The 17,447-nt window shown below is 18.8% G+C and overlaps 1 protein-coding gene and 1 long non-coding RNA gene across 3 annotated transcripts; one reads left to right on the forward strand and one right to left on the reverse strand.

Moving 5' to 3' along the window:
* Positions 1-250: 250 nt before the first annotated feature.
* On the forward strand, positions 251-16,063 carry LOC122712569 (protein real-time). 2 transcript variants are annotated; one of them, XM_043932298.1, is made up of 17 exons: positions 251-441; positions 522-619; positions 4,706-4,855; positions 5,145-5,276; positions 5,498-5,626; positions 5,720-5,823; positions 5,966-6,042; positions 6,157-6,459; positions 6,863-6,951; positions 7,016-7,153; positions 7,366-7,486; positions 12,519-12,643; positions 12,866-12,934; positions 14,521-14,764; positions 14,943-15,049; positions 15,538-15,680; positions 15,747-16,063. In XM_043932298.1, exons 2-17 carry the CDS (start codon positions 557-559, stop codon positions 15,814-15,816), a joined length of 2,064 nt encoding a protein of 687 aa, XP_043788233.1. In that variant the 5' UTR covers positions 251-441; positions 522-556; the 3' UTR covers positions 15,817-16,063. The 2 variants fall into 2 exon arrangements, with proteins under 2 accessions (XP_043788233.1, XP_043788234.1); XM_043932299.1 differs by lacking the exon at positions 12,866-12,934.
* LOC122712514 lies at positions 6,957-10,378 on the reverse strand. The gene is made up of 2 exons (XR_006346347.1): positions 9,617-10,378; positions 6,957-7,142 (listed from the first exon to the last, which is right to left on the reverse strand). It is a non-coding gene; the product is annotated as an uncharacterized LOC122712514 (long non-coding RNA).
* Positions 16,064-17,447: the final 1,384 nt, after the last annotated feature.

Raw genomic sequence — 17,447 nt, forward strand, 5'->3', positions numbered from 1 at the left:
TTTAATTTTATGTTAAATAAATGTATACTTTTTTATATTTTAAATCTTTTAAACAATAAATAATTATAAATATATAATTTGTTTTAAAGTTATTTGAATATTTAAATATTATCTATTTTAATCAATGTAATCTTCTGATTGGTTCCAGTCTAGGGACATACATGATTTGTGCTCATTGGTTGTACTATAATCTATATTTGTGCCATTTACCAAAAACTATTTTTATGATATTTATGTTATTTTGTTTCTGTGTTGTATAGTATATAATGAAATATTAATTACATCAAGTTTTTGTTTATAAGTTGCATTTTGCAATATGAATTTATAATTCATATTGAAATATTTTTTAATAATTATTAAGTGAAAAAACATTAATATTAAATAAAATAAAAGAAGGTTAAAAATTGGCTTATTATAACCTATAAAATTTATTTTTTCTCGGTCAGTTAATGTATTTAATTACTATTTAATTAGATTAATTATTATAATAGTTCTATTTATTTCTATTTATATTTTTCCAGTTTTTGTTAGCACTCAATTTATAAGAAGACGTGATATGGTTCAACAATATCAATCGCCTGTTCGGGTGTATAAGCATCCTTTTCCACTCGTGATGATGGTGCGTTTGTTATATATTTTTTTATTTTAGTAGTAATGTATTTAATACATTTATTATTTTATCTTAATATTATAGATATATAAATTATTTGTGTTATTTTATATCATTTTTTTAAATCATATTATGTTTAGTATAAAACATAATATGTGTATATTATGTACGTAACTTATAGATTAAATATTAAATTACGTACAATATGTAAATTAATAAAATAAATTTATTATTAATTATTTTGAATTTGAAAAAAAATGGATATATTTGTTTTGAAATGTTGTTGCTAATAATTCAAATTTTATAAATTAAAATATAATTTTAATACCATGTATTGTGCAAAGCTAAAAAGAAGGCAATTAAAAAGAATATAGATTAATTAATCATTTCAATGCATTTTATATAATCATAAAGATAATATTAATAAACTCTTGACAAAAAATTTCACATTTATAAAGATTATATAATTTTTTATAACAACAAATAAAAAAACAGATTGTATATATTTTTCTTGCCTATTCTATTCAATCTTCTTTTCTGCTGTGCATAATGTATAGTAATTAAAATAATAATATTATTAAAAAGATAGATTATTCATACTTTATTCTATAATTTTACTATTATATTCTATATTTATCACTATTATTGAATTCTTTATTATTACTATTATATTTAAAATACAAGTGACAACTTGTTCTTTTTTTGAAATCAATAGCACAGCCAAATTTTTTAATACAAAAAAAAACTTAATTTTATTTTATTTAAATATTTACAATAATTATATTAATAATAATTATTTTAAATTTATATTGAGCAATGCATAATTTTTTTATTCCTAATATAATTTACACATTATATTTAACACCAACGCATTTAATTATCTTGCTATTTAATTATGCACCTAAGATTATAATATTAATCAAAAACATTCATTTGCAATTATTACAATAATTTTAATTATAGAAAAAAAATTCCTGTTCATTATATGTTATGTTTTGTAATATAAGTTGTATCTTTTTCTTTTTTTTTTTATATACTAATTTATAATTTAAATATTTATTTCTAATGATATTAATATTTTATCAGATATATAGAAGAAATAGAAAAGACATAAGCCAAATAGTAGAGATAGAAATTTATAACAAATATAAGTGATAAAATAAATTAAAACTGAACTAATTGAAAATAATAATTTTTATTAATAATTTTTATTAATAATACAATTTAAAATAAATTTTTTTTCACATATATAAAACTTTATACATATGTATATATATATAAAAGAATAATATTAATTTCAGAATAGCTCTGTAAGATTGCTGATGATTTCGCAAAATACTAAATAATATATATTATACAGTAAAAAATATTGTTCATTCAATTATATTTTTAATCACATTGAGAAATATAAAAAAATTGCTTATAGATAAACAATTTAAAATAAAATATAACATTTTCATAGAATTTCAATAAAATTTTATTTTTTCCACAAAAGGAATTTATTATATTATATAAAATTTTGATTTTGGCAATTATATTAGGTTCAGATCCATATTCGTTTTTGTAAATTCTTTGGTGGACTTAATCACTAGTGTCCTTGAAAATATAATGATGTAGATTGATATTATGAATGTAAGAATAGGGCAAGCATAAAATAAGATTTTAATAATTCGCTTAATTAAAGATAATGATCAAAAACTGGATGCTAACTATATCTATTGAGTCTTTGGATTTTTAATGAATATCAGCAGAATATTTTTATAATTTATACAAAATTCATTTTTTTTACATTTTCTATTTTTAACATTCATAATATTTTTTATTTTTTGGTTTATCGTATTATCTTTAGACATATCCATATTTATGTTTCATACAAAAGACGAAACTATACATAACCTCATCTTAGTAACTTAATGAATAATAATTTTAGTTTATTAATAAGATTACTATTTTTACATATTTTTTTAAGTTTATATATATATACAATATATTCTTCGGAATATATTTTATTGATATATTTCTTTTCTTAGATAATAATCTCATGAGATAATTCGAACAAATTTAACTCACTTTATTTTAAAAATATTCATAATATAATTTTCAATAATTTTATAATTTTTTTTAATAAGTTTTTTTTTAAATTTTTTATTAGATTTAATTCTGTATAGATCAATCTGAAAATTGAAATTATAATTAATATTATATATACTTTAGATCCGAATTTGAATTAGAATTTGTTATAATATCATTAGAATATTATTTCATTTTCTATATCCAACATATTCTTTCTCATTTTTGATAGATAAGATTTTAAAATTATTTTATTTATTATATCGCACTGTTTCATAAAATCACTGTTGTGTTTAAATATTTCTTTAACATGCTACATTTAAAATTTGCATCTTTTTTGTATTATGTTATCTAATGATATGCAATTTATTTGTTTTATTAAACATTTGTCATAATTAAATCTATTTCTATAAAAAAATGAAATTATAAAAAATAAAGATAATAATAAATATTATTAGCGAATATAAAAATATATAAAAATGTATTAATTTTTTGCAAAATTAACATATATATCTCATAATTTTATTGTGACTAATCATAAATGTTTATATATATATATATATATATATATATATATATATTTATTTATTTTTTATTTTACATATGTGCCTTTATAATACTGCTGTTTTATAATATTGCATATGATATACTGTGTTGAGCAATTTTCTAAAGTAAACAATAACATTATATATATGAAAAATACAATAATGTAAATTTATATGATTTTATATAATGTCTAATATTGCTATGAAAATATATTTTTGTATTTTTTACAATCTTAGTCCGATTTAATTGTTTAAATTACATATTTATTTGTTATTTTAAAAAATTTAAATGTTTAATTTATAAATCAATCATATCATCGAAATATCATAACATTTTTTATAATATCATAAATCTTTGCTCCGCTTTTACGATTTTTTATCGATATGTACGATTTCAGAACTTTTTGAAACGATTTTTGAACTTTATGTTACAAAGACTACAATAGAATACGGAATATTAAATTACATTTCATTATATCATTCGCTTTCATTGATTCTCACTCTCATCACCAATTCAGATTCAAGAAAGCAGAAGGCAAATAACAGCAGACAATTCCTGAAGTATCTTCCTTAATTGTCATGATGCGAGCTTGCAAACTGCTACAACTAAGTTAAACACCAGCGAGCAATGGATACATCTCAGTAAGCAAATCAGAATATGAAATTGTCAAATTCATTGCATGATAAAGATTTGAAAATAGTTATAGAATTATTTTTATAAACGAAAATATAAAATTATTTTTTAGTAGACTGTATTTCATTTATTAAAATTAAATAAGTATTAATAATAGTATCATACATTATATTATATTAAATTTATATTTATACATGTATGAAACTATAGTGATCATAATAGAAAGATTATAAATATGAAAATTTATTAAAGTATTTTTATGTAAAAAAGTTTTTTTCTAAAATAGTAAATTTTGAATCTCTTTCTCTGTTTCCCTCTCTCTTTTTCCTTCTCTCTCTTCCTCTCCCTCTCCCTTCCTTTTCTTCCTTCTCCTCTCTTCTTTTTTGTCTGTAAATATAATGAAAATTAAAAAATATAAAGAAAATATATTGAAAATACGTACATGTACATACATAATTATATGTACATATAAATCTATCTCACATATATACAAAATAGTAAATAAATAATTTTGAATATTCTTATAAGAATAATAATATTAAATAGAATAAAAATATTTAAATAAATTATTAAATATCAATTTCAACTTGATATATTGAAATATATAAATATGTTATATAAAAAACATTGCAATAAAGTGCATTGCTATTTGACTGAAGAAAGAGCAAGTTAAAGCTTACTTTTATCAATAAACTCTTATTAATTTATATGTTATGTTATATGTTAAGATTTTATTTTATAATATAATTTTTACGTTTTCTATTTTATGATTTTTGCATGTACTGTTAATACTAATTTATGAAAGCTTTTACATTTAATTCTTACAAATCTTTATTTTGTTGATAGGCATATGAGCGCAGATTTCCTACCTGTCCGCAAATTCCTGTTTTTGTTGGTTGCGAAATAGTTTCTGATGAAGAAAGTAAAAATGGTTCTATTAGAATAACGGAACGGCGGTGTAAATTAAACGTTGAAGCTCCATATATTTTAAAAAAAGTACGTATATGTAAGTTGGTCAATTGATATTAAAAATTAAAAAAAAAATTTTTTTTAACTCAATATGATTCTAGAATATATTATTTTAAGATGAGTTCAATGATTTAGTATACGATAATATTCAAATTTTGTAATTCAAAAATCTATCTAGATCAAAATTTAGATTTGATCAGCAATATAATAAATTATTTCATATCATATTAAAATATGATAATGATATTATAATATTTATATTATATAATTAATATATTCTACTACAATGTTTTACATACTTTTTTTTTTATTTCAGATTATTGGTGTAGATTTTGTCTATTTTATTCAAAAAAATATTTTAGACAGACGAAATAGTATTCTAGAAATAGAAGCATATAATGAAAGTTTTTCGTCCAGAGTAACGGTTATCGAAAAGTGCAGGTATTTTGTAAGTATTTAAATTAATTTATTAGTTGTGATTTTATTTATATGAAGTTTTTATAAAAAAATATAATTGATATAATTAATTTAATCAAATAATTTTTAATATTTTATAAATAAAATATCTTATATATATATTTTTTTTAAATAAAATTTATATTATTATATAAAATTAATGTAAATTGTAAGAATGAATGTTGGAGAAGAATTAATTTGATACGATTATAGGTTCATCCTGAGAATTCAGAATGGACATGTTTTGAACAAACTGCAAGTCTAGATATTAAAAATTTTTTTGGATTTGAAAACTCAATGGAAAAATTAGCAATGAAACAATATGCTCAAAATATTGCCAAGGTATTATATTTGATAATGTTTTTTTTTTTTTTAATAAATATTTCCTATTCTAATGAAATGTTATATGAATGTTATATAATGAATATTGTTTAGGGTAAAGAGATAATTGAATATTTTATAAATCAATTGAAGGAGGAAGGTATTATATATGTAGCTCCATGGAAGGATCCAAATGAGATGTCTGAAAAGAATGAAGGGTAAGTTTAAAATTCTAAAAAATAAGTTTATGCTTTTAAGTACTATTTTCAAAGATTTTCTATTTTTTATGTAAAAAAATTAATTACATAAATATCTGTATAATAATAAATAATATATCAGTTTATTTATTTCTTTTTTTAGAAATATTGTAAAAAATCAAGAATCTCTTAATCAAGAAGAAACTTACTCTTATACAGACAATAAATTACAGAATAGAGGTATATTATATTTTCTATTATTTTATATAGAATATTTATAAATTTATTGAGTTAAAAATAGGAAAACTTATATTGAAGTTATTAAAACCTTCAATAAAAAAAATATAATTTTAGAAATGCAGTTATCTTCAGATTACATAGAAAGATATTTAGGAAAACTTGATATGATGCAAGAAAGCAAACTCATTCAATTACGACAAAGCATAAAAGAATTGCGAGGAAGTTCTGTACCGGGAGATGCAACACTTTTGAGATTTTTAAGAGCAACTGAATTTTCAGTTGAAAAAGCAAAGGAAATGCTAACACAGACATTACATTGGAGAAAAAAGCACCAAATAGATAAACTACTTGAAGAATACGAAGTACCACAAGTTGTAAAAGATTATTTTCCTGGTGGCTGGCATTATTTTGATAAAGGTATTTTTATTGTTATTTATAATCATTGGTAAATTCTTTGTCTATAATATACAAAAGTACATATATTTCTTAATTATTATAAAATATGCACTAAAAATCATTACAGCTATTAAATATATCAATGATTTATCATATAAATATTGTATGTGAAATTTGAATTTTTATATGTAATAAATATTTTTTGATTGTTTCTTTATGCTGCATAAAAATTATAATTATATCTATTTTATAAATTTGTTAAAAATAATATTATTTTAAGAGAAATTATTTATATCATATTTTTTATTATATTTATTTATTAAAGTTTTTATTATATTATTAAATCTTATTAGGAGATAATATAATAATTATATAAATATAATAATTTAATAATAATAAAATAATAAAATTTATTAATTTATAGATGGCCAACCTTTATATATCTTAAGAATGGGGCAAATGGATGTAAAAGGATTATTGAAATCTATTGGAGAAGATGATTTATTGATGCTGGTAAATCTTGTATGATAAAATTATATTTATATTATATAGTTTCTTATAATGTTCATTATTATAGGTATTACATATTTGTGAAGAAGGATTAGTTCTAATGGAAGAAGCAACTGCTGTTTCTGGTCATCCAGTTTCTCAATGGTGTTTACTTATAGATCTTGAAGGTCTAAATATGCGCCATTTATGGAGACCTGGTATAAAGGTACATAAAATTTATTTAATATAACTTATAATACATTTTTTGTTTAATAAATATAAAATAATAATAATAATAATAATATACATTATTACTTACATATTTAGATTTTATTTTTTTCATATTATTCTCATTTAATATAATATAATATAATAGCAAATTGAAATTGAAAGATAAACAATTTCTTTTCAAATTATTATTTTTATATTTTGTTTTAGGCTTTATTACGCATTATTGAAATCGTTGAAATAAATTATCCAGAAACAATGGGAAGAGTTTTAATTATGCGAGCACCTAGATGTTTTCCTATATTGTGGACGCTGATAAGTACGTTTATAAGTAAGTAAATAAAAAAATCAAATTTTATAAAATCATATCATTATTATATATTAATTTTTTAATTTTTAAATTATTCCTTTTTTATTTTTAGATTTTATTTTATAGATTTAATTTTATAGATTAATATAATTTTTTTACTTAATATTAATCCTATTAAATAATTAATAGAATAAATATATGCATCAATGTCTTTCATTTGTTTATTTTTTTGATTGTTATATAGATAAAGAGAAAAAGAGTTGCTAATCAATCCTAGGTAGCTTTTAATGATTAGAACAATTCTAGCAAGTAGAACATCCGCGTTTAATTCAGATAATTTAATCGATCGGCTTTTTTTCTCTTATAGAAATATATATATAAGTTAACATAGTCTACATCTTCTTATATTTTATAATAATTTATATGTTTACATGATGAGTTTTTGAAGCTATGTGAGTTTATAGATATTTTATTATATATATTTTTATGGCGATTCAAATTTACATTTCATGAAGTTTATTTTTTTATATATGATTCGACAAATGCTCGATAGAATTCGTGTTTAAACTTTACAGAAACTATTTCAATATGTTATATTATTTTCAAAAAATTTTATTTTATTTTATTTTAATTATTCATTTTTATGCTTGGAATCATTATTTTATTGGAAGACATATCCATCGTATTTTTGTGCAATAAAAAGATTATTCTGTAATATTTTAATGTATATATATATATATATAATGTAGAATCATTACTATTTTAATGATTGTTTTTAGATCTCCTTTTAGAAGTCTTTCTTTTGCTATTTTTTCTTCAAAGATGTTTTCGATGTTTTATTATTCTAAATTTCGAATTTTTATTTATCACATTGCTCAATGTAATAAATTCTGAAAACTCAATTTTTAAGTAACAATAATTTATCGAATAACTTTATTAATGATTTTAATTTCAAACTTATATATTATAAAATTTGCTTGTCATATTTTTTTCAAAGTAAAATGAATATTTAATATTTAACTGTAATTTTTTTCTACTTTCACAAAAAAAATTTATGCAAAAATGCAATAATCATACATACATTTATCAATAAAAATTATCAAAAAATTACAGCTATTTTTTAATTAATTGAAAATTATAACAATTTCATTCGATTTTAAATCAATAAAAATATTAATATTGTATGCTTATACAATATTAATATATAATATTTTTAATAAAAAATATTTCAGATATTGTATATTTATATTTTAAAATTTTTGTATTATTTTAAAATTTTCTTATTCAATTACATCATTTTTATATTATACTCTGTTAAAATGAGCTTATACATTTTTATTCGGTTATAATTAGATTGTGCTAATAATTCTTGTTCGATGAGAATATGACTATTACTCTCTTGACTTATGACTATATTATACAGATGGGAATTTTAATAAATAACAAATAAAATTATTTTAATTATTATTCGTTATCAAAGAACAATTAAATATAGTTTTGAATAAAAGTTACATTGTAACTTTAATTTAACTTTATTCAAAGATTTCAATTAATTTACGTAACATACCGTGTATGATCGTATATAACAATGAATAATGTTTTATTATGGTTTTGATTTATGATTTCATCTGCTTTTTTATTCTAAGAATGTGCTAATAAAGAAATGTGCGTCAAAGAAAGAATCTATCACCTAGCAGAAATGAACAATCACAACTCTTAGCTATTTTAAATAATTATTTTTTCATAATAATACCAAAAGAAATCAAATCAAAAGTTGTAGGATTTTCCTCAATATTTTGTCAAAAAAAGATTAAAAATTAAAGGACATATATTATCATTAAATTCTTCTTATTTGAAGAGAATTTATTCAAGATAAATATTACACGACTAATAAGAAATAAGAATTTTTTCATAGTACTGAAAATATCAAATCAAAAATTGTAAAATTCTTTACAATGTACTTCTCAAAAAGAACGAAAATTAAAGGACAATAATTATTGTAATCATTTTTAAAGAATTTCAAAAGAAGCCATTCGAAAAGAAAAATAACAACAAAGAATCAAAAAATGCAATCAATGAAATCGTAAAAAAAAAATAATATAAAAAATAATCTAATATAAAAAAGAATTAAAAAATACAGAATATACATACATGATATTGATATTTGGTCAAAAAGGCGCAGAAATTGTTTCAATATAACCACGCATTTTATTTCTGCAAATTTGAAAGGAAATCTGTTTTTATTTGTTGTTTTATAGGAATACATTCCTTCGATAAGATTGCAAGTATCTTAGAAAGCATCCACATGGATGAATTAAACAATACAAAAGCTAAATTAATTCCATTAAAATAATCATTTGATTTTTTAGAAATATTTTGGCACTAAAATTAAAAATTTAGAAAGTGAAATTTCAATCAATTTAATCTTATGGCTTATACTGCAGAAAATTGTCAATAATGAAAAGAATTCTTCCATATTATTTAAAATGTTTGAAGTATGATATATATGAAAGCAATTCTTTCAAAGTATTCAAAATGTTTGGATACATCCATCAAAATAAAGAAAAAAACAATATTAGGTAAATAAAAGAAAAAAAAAAAAAAGATCAAATTGAAGGAGAAAAACAGCATACAGAATATTTATAGATTATATTCTTTTTTAGCATCTTTATTGTTCAATCTCTATATTCAATTTATATATAATTTTAAAAATGATAAAATGATGAAATATGCTGAAGCGTATTTGCAGTTTTCTAATCTTTGTTAAAAAGAAATGAAGAAATATTGAATGACATAGCCGGCAAACAATGTATATGTATCGATATATAGAAAATTAATGTATTTGATACATATAAAAACTCATTATTTTAGTTTTCTAATCTCTATTAAGAAGTATGAAAAAACAATTTTATAATTTTGAATGACACAGCGGGCAAATAGTGCATGTATATCAGTATAGAAAAAATTAATACATTTGAAAACTGATTATTTTAAACCATTTTTCCAATTTATGTTAAAAAATGATATTTATGTTAGAAAATTAATAAACATTTCCTGATATTAAATCATATTTGTATGAAGGAATTGATATGAATTATGTTTGAATTTCTAATGATACAAATATAAGTTTATAATTATTTTATAATATATAATACAATATTTGATCGTATTTTAAAATATTAATTCTTAGCTCAGTATATACTTTCATATAAATTCTATAAATAAAAGTATTTATAGAAATAGCAGAAAAAATTAAAAGATCTATTTTTAGTTTTAGTTTTATCAATAAAAAATAAATTTTGACATACTAAATTTTATATACTTATTTTAATCTATATATTGTTCAATTAGCTAACTTTGTCCTTGTCTATGATTTAAACTTCGAACTATTTCATATATATTTTCTTTTTCAGTTGCTCATTAAAAATAACTATATAATATTTGAATATTTAATATCCCCAATGATTGAATATCCAATAATAAAAAAATATTTAATCTAATAAAAATCTCTATAAACAAATCTTTATATAATAAAAAAAATCTTTTTGTTGTCTTTATTATTAGAGATAATATTTATCGAAATAAAAAGTATTAATTTAAAAATTTATTATAAAAATTACAAATAAATAAATAAAATAATTTCTTGATCTTCGAAATATATTTTTATTTTCAAAATTATTTTCAATCTTTAAAAGAATAGAAATCTTTATAAGTTTATCTATTATAAATTAAATCTATTTTTATTGTTTTTAGCAAATGACTGCCAATACTTTTCGATTTTTCTTTTGATTTATTAAATTTATCTCCAAAATCAATATATTTAAAATTTCAATGAACGTTATTTTTATTATCTTAACGAATTTTTACGAGGTATAATTCAAGGAATTATTTTTGATACAATTATAGAAATAATTTCTATTACATTCAATGTCACCATTTTCATATTCATTTCATTTAAAATAATTTTCTATAATTATCAAATAATATTTTTCTCAAAATATTTAATAAAATAATAATAAAATTATAATTGCTGATTTATAACTGTTTTTTTATTTAAAAAAAAGTAAATAAAAATAATTTTGTATAAAATTTACTTGATAGATAATTTAATCGGCATGCCGATTTTCTTATTGAATTATTATTCAAAATTCATGACTTTATGATAATATAAAATATAAATTACAAATCAACTATCAAATTTATCTTGAATTATAATAAATTGATTAATAATGATTTTAAATATATCTATATTTCATTATAATTATAATTTGTATAAAAGATATATTACACATTTTACATACCTATGTTTACTATTCAACATCCGAAACAAGAAGAAAGAAAGAAAGGTTTCAATCCTTATTATATCAGGAATATAAGAAAAAAACATATAGTACTATTTTCTAATCATAGATGTCACGATTATACTCTTAATGTTTATTTATAATACTTATTTACAAATAATTCGATATTAAAATTAATTAATTTTCTTATAAATATTAATTAATAATTCAATAATAAAAATTAAAAAAAACATTACATTTCAATAAATTTTTAAAACAATTTTAGTGAAATTATACAGAATTATAGATAATATATAATAAATTTCTTTAAAATTTTAATTTTTTATACTTATAATTAAAAATAATATTTGATTTATATATGTATAAATATGTAAAACAATATAATATTTGTTTTTAATTTATTTATTTCTAAGAAATAAATGTATATACATATTTATATATTGTGTTGTATATGTTTAAAATATTCTAAGCTTTAAATTTGTATAATAAACAAGAAAAAGATAAAAAAAAATCTAAATATAAGTTGATTTTGACAAAGCAATATTGATAAAAAAATAGAATTGCTTTAGAAAAATAAATTTTTTTAAAATTAAAAAAGTAAACAAATGTTACTAAATTATTTACATTTCATTATTTCTTAACAGATCAATTCGAACATTTTTAATAATATTGCAATAATGAAAATAATATCTTATTATATGTATTAATTTTTATATATAAAAACATTTTAATATTTTTAATTTCACACACAGATGAAAATACAAGAAAAAAGTTTATATTTTACTGTGGCACCAATTATCAAGAACAAGGTCCAAGCAATTTAAGTGATTATATTGATCCTGAATTTATGCCAGATTTTCTTGGAGGATCGTCTGAGGTAAGAATGAATTATTATATATTATTATGATTTATTATTTACTGATTTTTAATTTAGATATAAAATGTAATGTTAATATTAATAAAACATATCTTCCTCTCAGATGTGAACGTGTATGTTTTCATTTATATGCGATAAAAAAAATAATATAAGAATTAGTACTTCCAGTGATTAATATTTTTTAGTATTAAATTTTATACTTAATGTATTTTAATATGGTAGGACAATGTGTGCGAGATATATGGTATGGTACCTCGAAGATATTATATATTCAACGCAACTGCTAATAACGTAAGGATTTTTATATCTTTGATTTATTTGTTGAAAATTGTAGTTATATTTTGTATTGTTTTATGTTTCATTATTATCTTTTGTTATGAAATATTTGCACCTATTGAAAGTATACTTTAATTTAATAATTAATTGATTTAATAATTAAAAAAAAAAAAGAGGAAATATACATGTAAAATGTTATCTAATTGATGCACAAAAATATTAAATTCTACTTTTGAAAATATTAAATTCTAGGTATCATGTTAATTTAAAATGTAATTAAATATAAATTAAATATATGAATTTATTTTTTTCATGAATTTCATATCAAATCTTATATAAAAAATAAAATATTAGAAATTATAATTAAATTTTTGACTAAATAAAAAACAATTAATTGATAAAAAAAGAATAACAAATTAATAATTATTAAAATATAAGGTGAGAATTGATAATTAATGTAATTAAGTGTTAATATTATAATAATAAATAATATATTATGCTATAATATGGTATACTAAATAAATATATATAGAACAGCTAAATATTTAATCAGCATTTTTATTAAGATAGATTATAACTTTTTCTTTATATTTTTCAAAATTATTATTATTTTGAATTTAATAATATCTGTTTCACGTAATAACATTTATCTCGGATGACATATTCATCTTTTGGAATAAAAAAAGTTGCATCGTCTTTTGCAATATTTTATCAAGAATTATATAAATCGTTATTAAAAAATATAAATATAATAAAACAAAACAAAGATGAATATATAAAATATAAAATATTTTTTCACATATATATATTTCTAAAAATTTATGAAATAAATATTCATTTTGTAGGGAAAAATTGACATCACATAGAATTTTACAATAAAAATTGAATAATTGACAATCTATGTAAATAAATTATTAAGGAATTCTCCTTGATATCACAAAATAAATGATATATTTATTATTGGATAAAATATAAAAAGAATTCTAGTCTATATTAAATTTCAATTTTCTATAAATTTCATTATTCTATAAATATTCTATAAATACTTAATTTAGATGTCGATTTTTCAGTAATTATTCAATTTTTATTGCGTATCAATTTAAACATGTGATGCGAGAATTAATAATAATATCTTTACAGTTCATACATGTTCATAAATTATGTATTTACATATATATTAATACAAAAATATCACATCATGTTATCATATTTCCAATTTGTTTCCTTATGTTATTTCTTTCTATATACGAAATCACTATGGACTTAAAAGACGGTGCCTAGTTCATGGGCATTCCCGTTGAAATTGAAAACGAAGGAGAAAAATTATTAATTATTATATTTAAAAGGATTGAATTAAAAAAAAAATTGAAATACTTGGTATTCGCTTCACTGAATTCAATGGGGATTCTCTTTTAGTGATGGAGATGATATCTATGCATACATATTTGCGTGAAAAGTTCGAAATATGTAAAACAAACAGTAACAAATAAATACTGTATGCATTATTTATTATGTTATCCTTTATAATATTTATAAAAGATTATAAGATATATTATAAGATAAATAGAATTATATTTAATATATATTTTTATTTATATTAGACTTACATCACCGAAGGAGGAATTGTTCCGAAACATCTATATAAAATGGAATTAGAACCTACATCTACTCAAGAAGAACATAATCTGTATCATTCGATTAGTTTAAGTCGTGGACAAATTCATCGTATAATAATTCGTTCAAATGATCCAGGATCAGTTTTAACATGGGATTTTGATGTAATGCGCCATAATATCATATTTACCGTACTTTATCAAGGTCATGATACAATTAATCCTTCTTTAGGTATGTATATATCAATAAAATAATTTTAAGTTTAAAAAATTATTAATTGTCATTTTTAGATTCTATAATATATTAAAATGAAAAAAATATTTAAAAAATTGTTGTAGTGTCTAAACTAAAATTTAATTTTACCAATTATTTGTAATAATTGTGTAAATGATTAATATAATTTTTTCAGAAACTGTTATAGATGAAGATGCAGAACTATTAGAAACAAAAGAAATCAAAGGTCATTTCATTAAAGTTGAACCTAGTATTATTTGTCATGATGGTGAAAGTATTCAAGTAAGTATAAAAAAAAAATTTAAATAAGAAGTATAACTAAAATACATAATAATTTATGTAAAATTTCTTATTATTGATTTCTTATTATACATAATGTAAATATGCAATATGTTGTTTAAAATATTTTTTATTTATTATAATCATATATATCATATAATTTTATTATAATCATATATATAATAGAATTGAATGATATTCGAACTCCAAAATGAAAAATAAATTATTTCCGAAATTATTTTTTTCCTCTTATCAAATTTGTAATAAAAGTAATAATATATTATAGAAATAAAATAAAATGTATGTACATATTCAATTACAAATGTTAAAAAATTTAAAGAATAATTTTTCAAACCACAATAAGAAATCAAAAATAAAAAATTTTTAATTTTGCTAATAAATTTTTTTTTAAATAATTTTAAAGATTCTATAAAGAATTTACTTACAATACAATTACATTATAATAATTAGGTAATACTTATTTTTATAAGGGTTCTCACATAATGCAAGAAGCAGGTATATATATATTACAATGGCATAATCAAGATGATCCAGGAGAATTTCTTCCATCCATTAGTAGCCATAAAGCACAACTTATGTACTTCTATGAAACATTATCTTCAACTCATTATAGGTATTTAATTCTTAATTTTTATATAATTATTATATCATAAATATAATTATATAATTTAACATTTAGGGGTTCCATGATGAGTTTGCAATCTGCTATAAGTACTAAATCAGAAGCAACTTCATTCTTGTCCAGATGACGTGTAAAAGATATTTCATAGAGAATTTACCAATGTTTAAAATTCTAAAACATTGAGAATAGTGATTTAATTTTAATAAATTTATTAATTTGTTTTTGAATTTCTTCCATTATAATAATGTTTTAATTTTTAAATTTCTAGTTTATAACACTATTTTAAACATGTTTCTATCAAATTGTAATTATTAATTAAAATGCACGAAATTTTAATTCTAAAAATATATATAACAATTTGAAGTACAATTTAAATTTTAAATTGGAAATTAATATAATATAATTGTTAATATTCCCTTATATTTATTTCAATATATTTTTATTTAAATTATAGAAGATTTTATATTCTATATATTCTTTTTTACTTTATATATTTTATATATATTTTTTTAAATTATGTATAGGTTTATTAATTAATTTATTATTATAATTATTGTTTGATTTTATATCTTTTTATATTAAAGGAAGATTCAAATGTAACACTTGATAATGATCATCAAGCGTTAATCCATTATTAATATCAAAAATGGATTTGTAATAAATAATAATAATTCAAAATCAGATTCAATATAATAAAATATTAATTGAATAGAACTTTGTTTCTTATATTATTTATATTCATATTTACAAAATTTACAATAAACAATGATTTGAATTTGATATCAATTTGTATAAAAAATAAATATAATTTTGAGCATATATTAAAATACATATGTTATATTAAAATATATTCTATTTACCTTGTTGCTGAGTTAAGTATTTTTTTCGTTTAAATCTAACATTATCGCTGAGCAATGCTTCAAAATACTTGCATATACTTATATATATATATTATATTTTTGTGAAATCGTTATTTTAGATAGATATTGTAAAATGAAAAATGTAATAACTAATAATTTTTTATATTAAAAATTTAGATATATTGTAATTTTAAAAAATAATAAAAGTATATTTAATCGACATTTTTGTTTAATTGTACTTCATTTGTGACTATGCGTTAAAAACAAGTACGAATAAGAAAAGCAAATATTAAGAGGACAGATTGAGTAAAAATATTAAAATCAACATCATCTTCAGTGTGTCGCAAATGAAACATATAAAGAAAGGACAGAAAATAGTGAGAGAAGATAGAGATAATATAAGAATTGATTGCTAGTGTCATCTCTTAAATATTAAAGACATTTTTTCAAAAATTAGGTAAAGTAGAATAAGAATTGAAAATCAGCGCCATCTTTGAATATTTTCTGACATTCAAAAAATGCCACTAATATTACATTCTTATTCTATTTCTATTCTTCTTTTATTATTTGTTCTCCTTATTTATATGTTTCATTTGCAGTATTTTGATAAAAATGACGCTGATTTCCGAATTTATAGTTTCTCTCTTTCTTCCATTATTTTTTTAATTTATACTTGCTTTGTAAAATTTATGCGTTTCAGAGAATATTTATAATATGAATATTAAATAAAATGTTTTATATTTTAATATTTTTATTGAGTTTTTATTAAATTTTCGATATTTTGTTGTTTATGTTACATAAATAATAATAACATTTACAATTTTTGTATAAATTATATTAACAATATATATAAATAAATTTAGCTTTATGTATAATAATATTATATTAAATTATATTC

Source organism: Apis laboriosa, unplaced genomic scaffold (assembly GCF_014066325.1).
Source record: "Apis laboriosa isolate Shangri-la unplaced genomic scaffold, ASM1406632v1 scaffold202_cov151, whole genome shotgun sequence".
Lineage (NCBI taxonomy): Eukaryota > Metazoa > Arthropoda > Insecta > Hymenoptera > Apidae > Apis > Apis laboriosa.